Source organism: Alexandromys fortis, unplaced genomic scaffold (genome assembly GCF_014885135.2).
Source record: "Alexandromys fortis isolate MF-2015 unplaced genomic scaffold, M_Fortis_MF-2015_v1.1 scaffold_4, whole genome shotgun sequence".
NCBI classification, from domain to species: domain Eukaryota; kingdom Metazoa; phylum Chordata; class Mammalia; order Rodentia; family Cricetidae; genus Alexandromys; species Alexandromys fortis.
Window position 1 is genome coordinate 24,588,725 of NW_026067944.1, and position 11,940 is coordinate 24,600,664.

At 43.7% G+C, this 11,940-nt stretch overlaps 1 protein-coding gene across 2 annotated transcripts in view; it reads right to left on the reverse strand.

Annotated features, from left to right (window-relative positions):
• The window catches only part of Pla1a (phospholipase A1 member A), a 34,844-nt gene extending 23,207 nt beyond the window's left edge, over nt 1–11,637 (reverse strand). For both annotated transcript variants that reach the window (XM_050148711.1, XM_050148712.1), the window contains exon 1: nt 11,366–11,637. In XM_050148711.1, coding sequence (XP_050004668.1) covers nt 11,366–11,415 — 50 coding nt within the window. In that variant the 5' untranslated portion in view covers nt 11,416–11,637. The remainder of the gene's footprint in view (nt 1–11,365) is intronic.
• Nucleotides 11,638–11,940: the final 303 nt, after the last annotated feature.

An 11,940-nucleotide genomic window follows, 5' to 3' on the forward strand; every position in this document is an offset into this window, starting at 1 on the left:
TCTTCTCCATCATTTGCGGCAAAGCATTTTACAAAATTATTGAGCTGTCTGTTAAGATCCAGGGGAGAAAAATAAATCTCAAACAACAGCTCTGCAACTTTGTACAAAGGACTGTACAGTCCAGTCCTTTGCTTTCTGAGCAAGCTGCTGATGTTGACAAATGGGAAAACATAGGAGCTAATATAAAAAGAGCCCACGAAAAAGGGAATAAAATCCCTGTCATTCTTTTGCAGTCTAGACTGTAATGATGTATTGGTTGAACCCTCTTCAGAAGGACCACAAGAGGAAGTTCATCAGGACATCTCACTAGGGGACTACTGCTCCTACATTCAAGGAGACCAATTTAGACAGGTTGCCTCCCCTTTCAAACACACCATATTTACACACATTTCCAACAAATATTCATTCTCACCAATCCAGTTCAGAAATTCAGCATATACTCCCTTACTTTAGAAGACTAGTCATGGAAGATGAGGGGCATGACCGATGGGAAAATAATTGGACTAAATCCCTATCGAGACAGCTCTTACAATGCCTGGGATTTGAAACCCTCAAAACCCAAATGTGCATCAACATTGCCCACTTGCTTTCGAGTTCTTAAAGAATTGCAGAAAACTGGTCTCTGGCCAATGGCATACATGCTCCATTTACTGATATACTGTGAGAAAATTTAAACAGGGATATTGTTCCTCCTTGGGACTATAAGCAAGTATGTAAACTTCCTCAGTCCCAGGATAATACTTGATGAAAGCACAATAATATGACGAGTATGATAACATGCGGGAAGAAGCCTTAGAAATAGCATTCCTAGTAATTCAGACATGCTTCAGGGAGCAGAGCCATACAGTGACTCTCCAGTACAGGGAAGTGTTTTGGCCCAGTATTCTGACCAAGTATGCCTTTGTGCACTGTGAGCCTGGAAAACTACTGATCTTGGGGAAACCGTGCCTTCTCTAGCCACTTTAAAACAAAAGGTTAATGACCTTTGAAGACAGCCATACAACAGAAAGCAGATCATTCCGTTACTAGTCAGGAACAATGGCCCCTGCACTGGCCAAGATCTAGACTAGCCTTTACAAACTGTTGGATGCCAACAGGATTCTGTAAAAAAGCACTAACATGTTATATTGGACTGACAAAGATTCTCCTTCTGGCACTGTGCGGCCTTGGTACTTTTCTACAACATGTGGAGAAGAGACATATTACAACAAATGCCAGCAATATTATCATTGCAACTAATGAATCATCTGGCAATTACAATATATGAAAGCCTAACCCCCTCCCATCAGAGTCATTGGCCAAAGGCTGTCCAGACAGCCTTTAAAACTACTTTAATACCACTCTGATGACCCAGTATAGATTGTCCCTTCACAGGGAAAATGAAAAGAGACCCAGCGTCCAATACAGGAAAATTCATACAGAAACTTCATCAGCCCTGGGAATGCCCTAGTGCCTGTCTGTGAATACAGAGACCTCACTTCTCTTTATCTTATCTTGCACACTCTGTTCCAGCCAGAATCGCCTTGGTTCTCCCTCAGATGCTCTTGATACAGGCTGTCTTCTCTTTCTGGAACATTCTGCTAGGCATGTGCATGGTTAATTCCCTCCGTCTGCTCCATTAAGCCTGCCTGTCAGATGCCATTTTCTTTCCTCTTCTGCACCTCCAAATTCCCTCAATCTCTCTTACCCTGATCTCTTTACTTGTGTAGACACAATTTCTACATACACAATTTCTAATATACTCTGCACTTTTTGTTGGACTTGTTTATTGATTATTTCCTTACATTAGAATAGACTTTGGGTATTTTGTTTTGTTTTTTTTTTCAAGACAGGGTTTCTCGGGCTGGAGAGATGGCTCAGTGGTTAGGAGCATTGCCTGCTCTTCCAAAGGTCCTGAGTTCAATTCCCAGCAACCACATGGTGGCTCACAACCATTTGTAATGAGGTCTGATGCCCTCTTCTGGCCAGCAGACATAAACACACACAGAATATTGTATACATAGCAAAAAAAAAAAAAAAAAAAAAGACAGGGTTTCTCTGTGCAGCATTGGCTGTTCTGGAACTCACTCTGTAAACCAGGCTGGCCTCAAACTCAGAGGTCCATCTGCCTCTGCCTCCAAAGTATTGGCAGTGCCACCACCCACTAGAATAGATTTTTCAAGCAAGGCCTTCTCTTCACTCTTCTGCTTAGCCTAGCACCTGTCACACACAAGACACTCCAAGAACTGGTTCTCTGAAAAGAATAATAAGCCAGATATACTTTTGATAAGACAGGGTAATAGAAAAGGAAGAAAGTGCAGGTAAACAATTTCAAGAAAAGAAAAGGGAAATCAATACAGACACAACTGATTTTTTTCAAACCATAAAAGAACATATTTTTTACTCAGCCAGAAACTGAAGCTATAAATTTTTCTAAAATGGATACTTTCTTAGAAAACCATAGCTTACCAAAACATAGTCAGGAAAGAAAAAAAAACAAGCAAACAAACACAGAGCATTCTTTAAAAACTATAACACATAAGAATTGAAATGTAGCTTTCGAATCATTGGTCATAAAACCCTAACGTGCCAGACAGACTTACAGAGGGCTTTTATCAACCCTGAAATCCTCAATTTCACATATTAGTCCAGAGAACAGCAAATGGGAGACAGAATACAAACTCTTTTTATGATAATAATCGAACTATTAAATCTAGATAAAATATTAGTAAATCAAAATCCATCAAGGATAACAAGAACAAAGGGCACAGAAATGTATTATGTTTGCTGGGCAGGGGTGGAGCATGCCTTTAATCTAAACTCTGTGAGTTTGAGGCCAGCCTGGTCTACAGAGCAAGTTCCAGGACAGTTACACAGAGAAAGCTTGTCTCAAAACACCAAAAACCAAACCGAAACAAAAACCACCACCCCCCAAAAATCCAACAAAAACCAAAAACCTAATAACACACACACACACACACACACACACACAATGGTCAACCAGGGTTTAATACAAAAAAATAAAGATTTTAATAGTAATATATTTTTGAAGTATTTGTAATATTAATGTAAAAATAGTATGTTCATCTCAATAGATGTGACTTCATTTAAAACTGAGAACCAATCAGTTCTTGTTGGTGTGGTGGCATGTGCCTATAGTCCTGCCTCAGGAGTCTGAGGCAGGAGGATCTTAAATTCTAGATTAGCTGGAATTACACAGACCCTGTCAGCTGAAAATAGAGAAGGTTGTCTGCCTTGTTACCTTTGTTAAGTATTTTACTGGATGTCCTAATCCTTGTCAATGAAGCAAGACAATAAAGTGGTATAAATTAGAGAGTCTGACAAGGAAGAGAGGGGAAATGCCAGTATTTAAAGACAATAAAATAGTTGATCATGGGCTGGAGAGACAGCTTAGAGGTTAAGAGCATGCACTGCCTTTCCCAAGAACCTGACTTTGGTTCCCAGCATCCACGTTAGATGATTTACCAACACCTGTAACTCCAGCTCCAGGGAATCTGATGCCCTCTCCTGGCCTCTATGGGCTCCTGAACTCATGTACATGTGTCCTCACACGTATGCACACACACACACACACACAATTTAGGAGTATATGACATGGCTCAGTGAGCCATGCTCCGATGTGCCCCACGCACCCAGACATTTCTTAAACCAAGCATCAAGGACAGGCAAGCACTGAAAGAGAGAGAAAGACACAGTCCTTGCTGCCAGACCCTAGCAGACGTTCTCCATCAAGTGCATTTGTTGTTTGGGCTTTTCCATTTTTATGAGGTGTGCATATAATTTTTCTTCTTGTAGTTTGCTTGTGTGTGAATTAGATTACTATATTGTCTAGTGTTTCAAATATCAATCTTTTTAGGGCTGGCCAGATGACTTAGCAGGTAAAGGTGCTTACTGCGTAAGTCTGGTAATCTGAGTTCAATTTCTGAATCCAAAGGTTAAAAAGTCGAGTGAGAAGTCCAGCTCCAAAGGCATGTTCTGGTCTCCACATGCAAGGCTCTCCCACACATCCCATACACAGTAGCAAAAAAAATAAAAACGAAATTATAATTTAAAAATCCCTTTATTCCTTGAACTAACCTCTAATTAACCATGATGTGGTCTTTGTTCTTTTTTGGTGGTGATGTTGTTTCAATTTCCAATTAGGTTTTTTTCTATATAGGTTCTTGTTGTTGTGCCTATTTTTATTTTGTAATATTTTCTGGCTTCATTTTTTTTCACCCTTTGTATTTTCAGTTTTAATTTTCCAATTGGGTTTTTTTCTATATATATATTTGTGTTTGTGCCTATTTCTATTTTGTAACATTTTTATCTTCATTTTTTTTACCCTATGTATTAGCAGTATATTTACTTTAAAGTCTCTTGCAAGAATTTTTTTTTAAGTTTGTCTCATTTGAAAATGAAAAGGGCAATCATGGAAATAAAAAGAATCAGCACTGCACGTATAGCACAGAAGTATTAGAAACTTTTAAAATGTTAATGTGTAGGTGCTATGAGTGTAGTTTCAAGGTAAAAGTGTGCTTAGCATGTACAAAGCCCTAGCTTAATTCCTAGTGCCAATGAGAGTGCACTTGCGAGTGCACGCGAGAACACACACACACACACACACAAAAACATGCTGGAGGCTGTAGCTCGATGGTAGAACACTTCCTGGAGTAAGTAAAACCCTGGGTTCAATATGCAGCTCCACCAGAAAATAAACAAACAAAAAAAAAGGGGGGAGAGGCTCTAACACTTACCTAGTCGTGGCTCTCTGAAAGAAGGCAAGGCCACCCCAGCAGTACACATGGACTTAGGAGGCAAAAACAAGAAGAGCAAAGCAAGTTCAAGGCTAGTCTGGCCTACACACATAGCAAGTTCCATGCCAGTCAGGGTTCATAATGAAAACCTGTCTCAAAACACACACAAAAGACAAACCTCAGTGAGACAATGAGAGACAAAAATATTTATAAAGTAATTATTAGAACTAAAGAAAATTGGTTCCTCAAATCAAAATTCTCAGAGTGGGGAACAAGGATTAAAAAGTCTACACTAGGTATCAATTCAGCAATAACTAAATAATACAATAAGCCAAAATATTAGTGAGAAAAGCAATGAGATTTTCTATATTACAGGAGGGGCTGTAACATGAACCAGCTGCTTTGGAGAAGAACTTGGTGGTCAAGGCAGAGGAACCACCGAGTCTGCACTCTCTCAGAGGTTCAGTTTTCAGACATCAGTCTCAAATGCTTTGCACTGTAGCAACGTGCATGGCAGAAAAAAATCTGGGGAGAAACGAAGCAATACTGTGTTAGTTTATGACTTAATAACCTGAAATGTGACGTCAAAGAGGGTCCGAAGTAAAAAGAAGTTCACGTTGCTTCTTTTGTTTGGATGGTTAGAAAGTTGGTAATGTTTTTTAAATGAATTTTCTTATATTCTTAAGTTATTTTGTAATTTTCTTATATTCAAATTAAAAAATCAAAAAGTAAATGGGAGGAAGCATTGGAAAGCCAAAAAGGTTAAACACTGTGTCTGTATGTTGGCCATAGGTAGTATTCTCCCAACTACTTAATTGTAGTTTTACATAAATTTTATGTATTTTCTAACTTTTGTCCTGAGTCCTTACCCTTTTCTAAAAAACTTGTTTGTTTTTATTTTATGTGTATGTGTGAGCGCTTACATGTATGTCTATGTAGCACATGCATGCCAGAAGTCCAAAAAGTCAAGAAAATATTGCTAGATGCCCTGGAACTGGAGCTATAGGCAGTTGTGAACCCTCGTGTAGGCGCTGAGAGCTCAACCCGGTCCTTTGTGGGAGCAGCCAGGACTTGTGACCACTGAGCCATCCCTCTAGCCTCTTCTATCACTTAAAAAAAAATAATGATTCAAAACAGTGCAAAGGGGTGCTATATAGTCTACCAATATAGAAAATCCCTGCACAGCCCTAAAAAATAAAATTAAAAATCTTAAAAGTTTCTTTACATATACCCTCTCCCCAGAAGTAACTTCTGTGCATATTTTGTTAGCGTGTTTCTGCCTTCAGAGAAAAACTAAATACGATCAGGAATAGATTGCATATATTTATATATTCATTTGGTGTTGGTTTTGTTATGGAAAATACCTAGAATTTAACCAAAGAGGGGGAAAAAAAGCTATTCTGAAAACTTAAAAGCACTAGGCCTTGAAGAATATGTCAGTCAACCCAGAGCACAAGACTCTTCAGAGAAAAGAGAAGTGGTTGATGGGAGGAAAGACCTTAGACGCCATTCCAGGACAGTCTTCTGTAGAAGACATGGGAGGTGGTAAGGAGTGTTCCAGGTAATGGAGTCCAGGTTCCCTGGGAAAAGAGAACTGAACCTCTACGTTCTGTGATTCTGGCGTAGTTTTTCTCTGGGAGAATTAACTCAGACAACACTCTTGGGCTTTGGGGGCCAAAAATTCCCTTTTAGCAGACCCGGGAATTCCTGATACACCAAGGGCTTTCTGAAGGCAAAGGGATCAGGAAGTCAACCATCCAGCCATCCAGCCAGAGCCAGTGTCCGCCTTTCATTCAGGGGGAAGGGGACATGACTGTACCCAGGACCATTCTCTAGCCACGGCACTCGTCCCTCTGAGGCTTGGAGAGGCTCTTGGCTGGTACTGTGCTGGTCACCTTCACCCTGGGAACAGCAGAGTTCTAGACCTTGTCAAGGGGAACTTGGAACATTCACAGACCACAGATGTGGCAGGTGACATGGATGAAAGTCAAGTGGCCTAACTCCTTGGTTGGGGGGAGGACACACTCTCTCCCTCCTCATGTTCACACAGAGTTTCTCAGGTCAGGCACACAGCATAGAAGCTACCCCCCCCCCACTGAACTCCAAGCTCGCTCTTTTGCACAATCCAGCCCCCTCGGCTTTGGTTAGTGGAGTGTTTCAGGTCAAAACTGGGCTTCATGGCTGTTCCAGTCATCACCCTCTAGCCAAAATAAGGAGTTGTGTTCAGTTCTAATGGGTGGGTGCATTTCTTCCCAAGCTCACCACCAGCCAGTCCTCAGGGGGAGTGGATATCAGGAAGGCTCTGGGAACCTTGCTGTTTGTCTAGCTCTGCCACGATGAAGTGATGCCCTCGTTGAGAGCACACTCTGACGGGAAATGGTCCTGTCAGCATTCATGTGGATGCAGTGAGAGGGTGTGAGCCCGAGACTGAAAGACTCTTGCCCAAGGGAAGAGCAGGGCTTGGCAGATAGATGGGTTAGAGTACGTGTCAAGGCCAGAATAGCAGATGGGGTTCCGGGACCAAGGCTGTGGGAATCAGGGTTTGGGGAGGTCAGACAAACCAGGCCAGAGTGTGGCCTGAGGGTTTGAAGAATCTAGGCTGATAGCTGACGAAATTGAAATTGAAAATCTTTCCTCGTCATCCTAGATGCCCTGCCTACACACAAAAGCATCCTGTCTGTTTAGAAGATATGAAAAGGTCATGGTCCCAAGACCACCAAATCCTGCTTTGGGGTTAAGGTGAATGATAATTAATTTGGCTTAGATTAAACCAAGGATCTCACACATGCTAGGCAAGAGCTCTACCGTGAGTTAAATCCACCGGAAGGATTTCACACACAGGCACAGAATAAATGTTTTACATAAATAAAAGTATTTTATTTACACACATAAAGTATTTTGTTTTGTTTTGTTTTGTTTTGTTTTTCGAGACAGGGTTTCTCTGTGGCTTTGGAGCCTGTCCTGGAACTAGCTCTGTAGACCAGGCTGGTCTCGAACTCACAGAGATCCGCCTGCCTCTGCCTCCCAAGTGCTGGGATTAAAGGCGTGCGCCACCACCGCCCGGCCCAAAAGTATTTTTTATTGAGCTCTACATTCTTCTCAACTCCCCTCCCTGCCTCTCCCCTCCCCACTTCAATCCTCCCCCAAGGTTCCCATGCTCCCAATTTACTCAGGAGATCTTGTCTTTTTCTACTTTCTACTTCCCATGTAGATTAGATCTATGGAAGTCTCTCTTAGTGTTAGCATTGTTGTCTAAGTTCTCTAGGATTGTGGTTTGTAGGCTGGTTTTCTTTGCTTTATGTTTAAAAACCACCTATGAGTGAGTACATGTGATAACTGTCTTTCTGCGTCTGGGTTACCTCACTCAAAATAATGTTTTCTAGCTCCATCCATTTTCCTGCAAAATTCAAGATGTCGTTATTTTTTTTTTCTGCTCACACATAAAGTATTTGTCATGGGATCACACTTTAGAGGTATATTTTTATAATTAGAATATAATTTCATACTTTATTACAGTTTAAATCTTAGAAATTGTGGTTTTCCACTTTATTTGGTTGTCTTTATTTGTGTGTCATGCCAGCTGGTAATGGATTTGTAAGCAATAGGGAGGAGGATGTGGGCTTAAATATTGGCTGCCCCAGTGTGGAGCTGGCGGAAGACTCCCGTGTTCCAAGTAGTGAGCTCCCTCCATCACATTGCTCTGCGGATACTGCAAAATGGGAAAAGGGTGGAGACTCCCACCATAGCTGAATGGAAGGTGGGCTCCCATCAGATGTGCAAGGGACAGCATCACCTTCAGCTGGCTGTTGAAGGGTGGGTATCACAGGCGTTACCGGCTGCTTCTCTTCAGCGGCTTCTGTCCCTGTGCAACACTAATAGGCCCTAAGCTTTCTGGTCCCCAGAGGACACAGCTGTGCTCTTAACTGGTCTGTGGGTCACTTTGTCAGCAGTAAGCAATGTAGGCCACCCTAGGGACCCTTACATAAAGATCAGCAAATGGAAATGAGGCCCACACCCAGATGTTTCCTCCTAAGCAACCTCAACTCCAGGCTAGAAGGACTCAAGGATAAAAGACCAGGCACATCTCCTCTCAAAAGCTCCAAAGTTTTAGTGAGAAAGTGGAAATAAACCTGAAACCTTGTGGGAAGCTGGATCACGGGGCCCGTGGCTAGGAAATGTGGTGCTGGCAGAACCCCTGGGATGCTGTTTGACTCAGGCTAGGGGTGACTTTAGGAAATGCTCAGGGACCATGATGGCTCAGCTCTTAAGGCTGCTTATCATCCAGTCTGATACCTGCGATGGATCCCTGGAATCCACATGGTTGGGAAAGAAAACTAATTTCCACTGATGTCCAAGTTGCCCTCTGACTTCATGATCACTGATCTACTCACACGCATGTGCACACACACACACACACATTCATACTCACAATCAATTAATGAAATTTAAAGAAAGAACGCCCTTGAGGCCGTGACCTGAGTGACCATGAAGAAGCATGCAGGTGCCCAGCCAAGAAAGACATCAAGGGTGGTGGTTGGCACACGCCTTTAATCCCAGCACTTGGGAGGCAGAGGCAGGCGGATCTCTGTGAGTTCGAGACCAGCCTGGTCTACAAGAGCTAGTTCCAGGACAGGCTCCAAAACCACAGAGAAACCTTGTCTCGAAAAACAAAACAAAACAAAACAAAACAAAACAAAAAAAAAGACATCAAGGCAGGGTCATAGCGGTCAATAGGCACATTGCTGTCTCCTTCATTCATGCTCCTTTGATCTCTTCCTCTCCTTTGCCTTGACCTCTGTCTCCTTTAATCCCCCTTTCCTCTCCCTCTTCTTCCTGTGGGCGGTCTCAAAACAGCCGTGCTGTGTGAAGAAAGGGCCCCAGGCCCAGGCACGCAGGATGGTGAAGACTCCTGAGATCTTGCTGGCAAGTATTTCCCATTCCCTCCTTGCACGGGCACCTGGAATCCTCCCCACACTTAGAACTGGATTCCTTGTTGGCTTCACCCCAACCAGGAACCTGGCTTAGGACCTCTGGTCCCCTTCTGTCTGTGTCTGAGACCCTGGGCTTTTCTCTTTGCTTGAGAGAAAAGGATGCAAAGGAAATGTGTCTTCCCGTGCTCAGAGTTCAAAGCCCGGCTCCATAGTGACTGCCTCCTGCCCCTCAACAAGGGCTAGGAGCAGCTGTGTAGCAGCCAAGGAACCTGCTGAGTCCCCTTCCCCCAGAAGCACCCACAGCTCTCCTGGGAGCATCAGAGATGCCTCCCATCTTTTTTCCAAAATGACTTGTAGCAGCTCTGTCCCCCTTTCTCCCATCAACTATTCAGTAATAATAAAACCACCTGAACAAGAGCAACTGCCAGAGGTGAGGCTTGCACAAACTGCATGCAGTCCTTTACAGCATCCCAGTTTGGGAAGGATAGTCACCAAGGACAGACAGAAAGAAAGGTCATTTCCTCAAAGCCTCGCAGTCACCAAGACACAAAGCCCGCATCCAGTCAATGTCTGCCGACTCGTGCCTGGCCGTTGGGTAGCAATGCAGTACCACTCAGTGAGCTAAGTGTATGCAAGAGACTGCAGCCCCAAACATTCCCCCCTTGCGGGAACAAACAAATGAGGAGGGGAAAAAAAAAAAAACCAAAAACACGCAGCCAAGCAGAACCTTGAAAATGCACCCAGGCTGCAAGGACAGAATAGATCCACATGAGCTGGACTTGGAGCAGGGAAGGAGTGGCGAGCAGGGCAGCAGATTGCTGCAAGGGAGCAGGAAAAACCCCTTGCAAGAGGGGAAGGCTAGGAACAGCCCCAAAGTCAGAACAGCTCCGGGTGGAAGTACAGAAGCTGGGAGATGAGAAACAGCTTAAGAGAGGACAGAAAAGCAGTCTATTGGTGGGAGGTGGAGGGAGGGGCCCCTTCTGAGAGTGCTGCTCTCCTCTCCGTGTGTGTGCGCGCGCGTGCGTGCATGTGCATATGTGTATGTACATGTGTGAGTGTATGGATCTGTGTGCATGTGTGTGAGTGTGTGTGTGTGTAATTACTATATCAAGAATGTAGGAAGCATGCTCTGACTCTCACCAGGGGGAAGATATGATGCAAATGGCATCTGAAGGAAGCCACTCTGCCAGGCGTCTGGGGTTAACAGAGACGACCTATCATGAGTCCACCAAGGGACATGGCTGACCTGGGTTGACCGAAGCCTGAGCTGGGTTGGTCTAATTAGAACACCTAATAATCTCAATGACAAAATTGTTCTGGAAGTTTTCTAAAGTTTATTTGGCAAATTTAAAGTTAACTGCACCCTGAAACAGTGGCTAGCTGAAGGACAAAAGTGTATGCACTTGAGAGTAAATCAAAGTTTATTTTGTTACAGTCGCCTTGACTTGTACAAGGTGACGCGGGTTGTGATTTGGGCTGTAGAAAACTGAGTCAGGGGATCAGGGGAAGTTCAGCTCTGGTCACCGAGTAGGCACTGATCTTGCCACCATTCCCATTATGATGGGAGGGTTTTCCCCCTTCTTCTAAAATCGCCCCTGGAGAGATCAAGGACTTTTAGGGGACCTTCCAAGGTCAGAGCTGCGTAAGGCAGCAGTTAAAGAAATAAGATTCCACCCCAGGCCCCAGCCTTTGGCTTACCTGAGCTTCCAAGGCTGAGCCAGAAAAGCAGTCCCCACAGCCAGAAGCATCTCTCCCAGAGGCCAAGAGGCATCGCTGAACTGGAGTCTTGGAGCCAGTCTGAAGGAGAGTCTTAAGGATCACATAGTCCAGCCTCCCACCAAACATGCAACACCCACGTGGGACTCAGCAATCGTTAACTGACTCCGTGACTTATAAGATAAATAAATACATAACCCTTCCTATTTGCTTAACCCCTGGAGTTTTCGGTTTCTTCTTCTCAATGAAAACGAGCACCCTTCCCACACTTTTTTTTTCTTAAACCAAGGAGCGTTGAAACACATTGTTCTTCCTCTCTGCCCCAAACAAGATCAGGAAATGGCTTTCCACGCCGCTCCCATTTCCCATTATGAAATGTCAGTGATGAGCAGGCCAGCCTTTCATCTCCTCGTGGTTACAAAACTCTCACTGGGATGGAATTTCTGTGGACAAGCTTGGCCCTGGGAAGACCAAGCCTTCGGAGGCTGGAAGCCTCTTTCACTTTTGGATCCCTGGGGCCTCACCCAGCGTGCAGCCAACCACTGTGCACACCTACT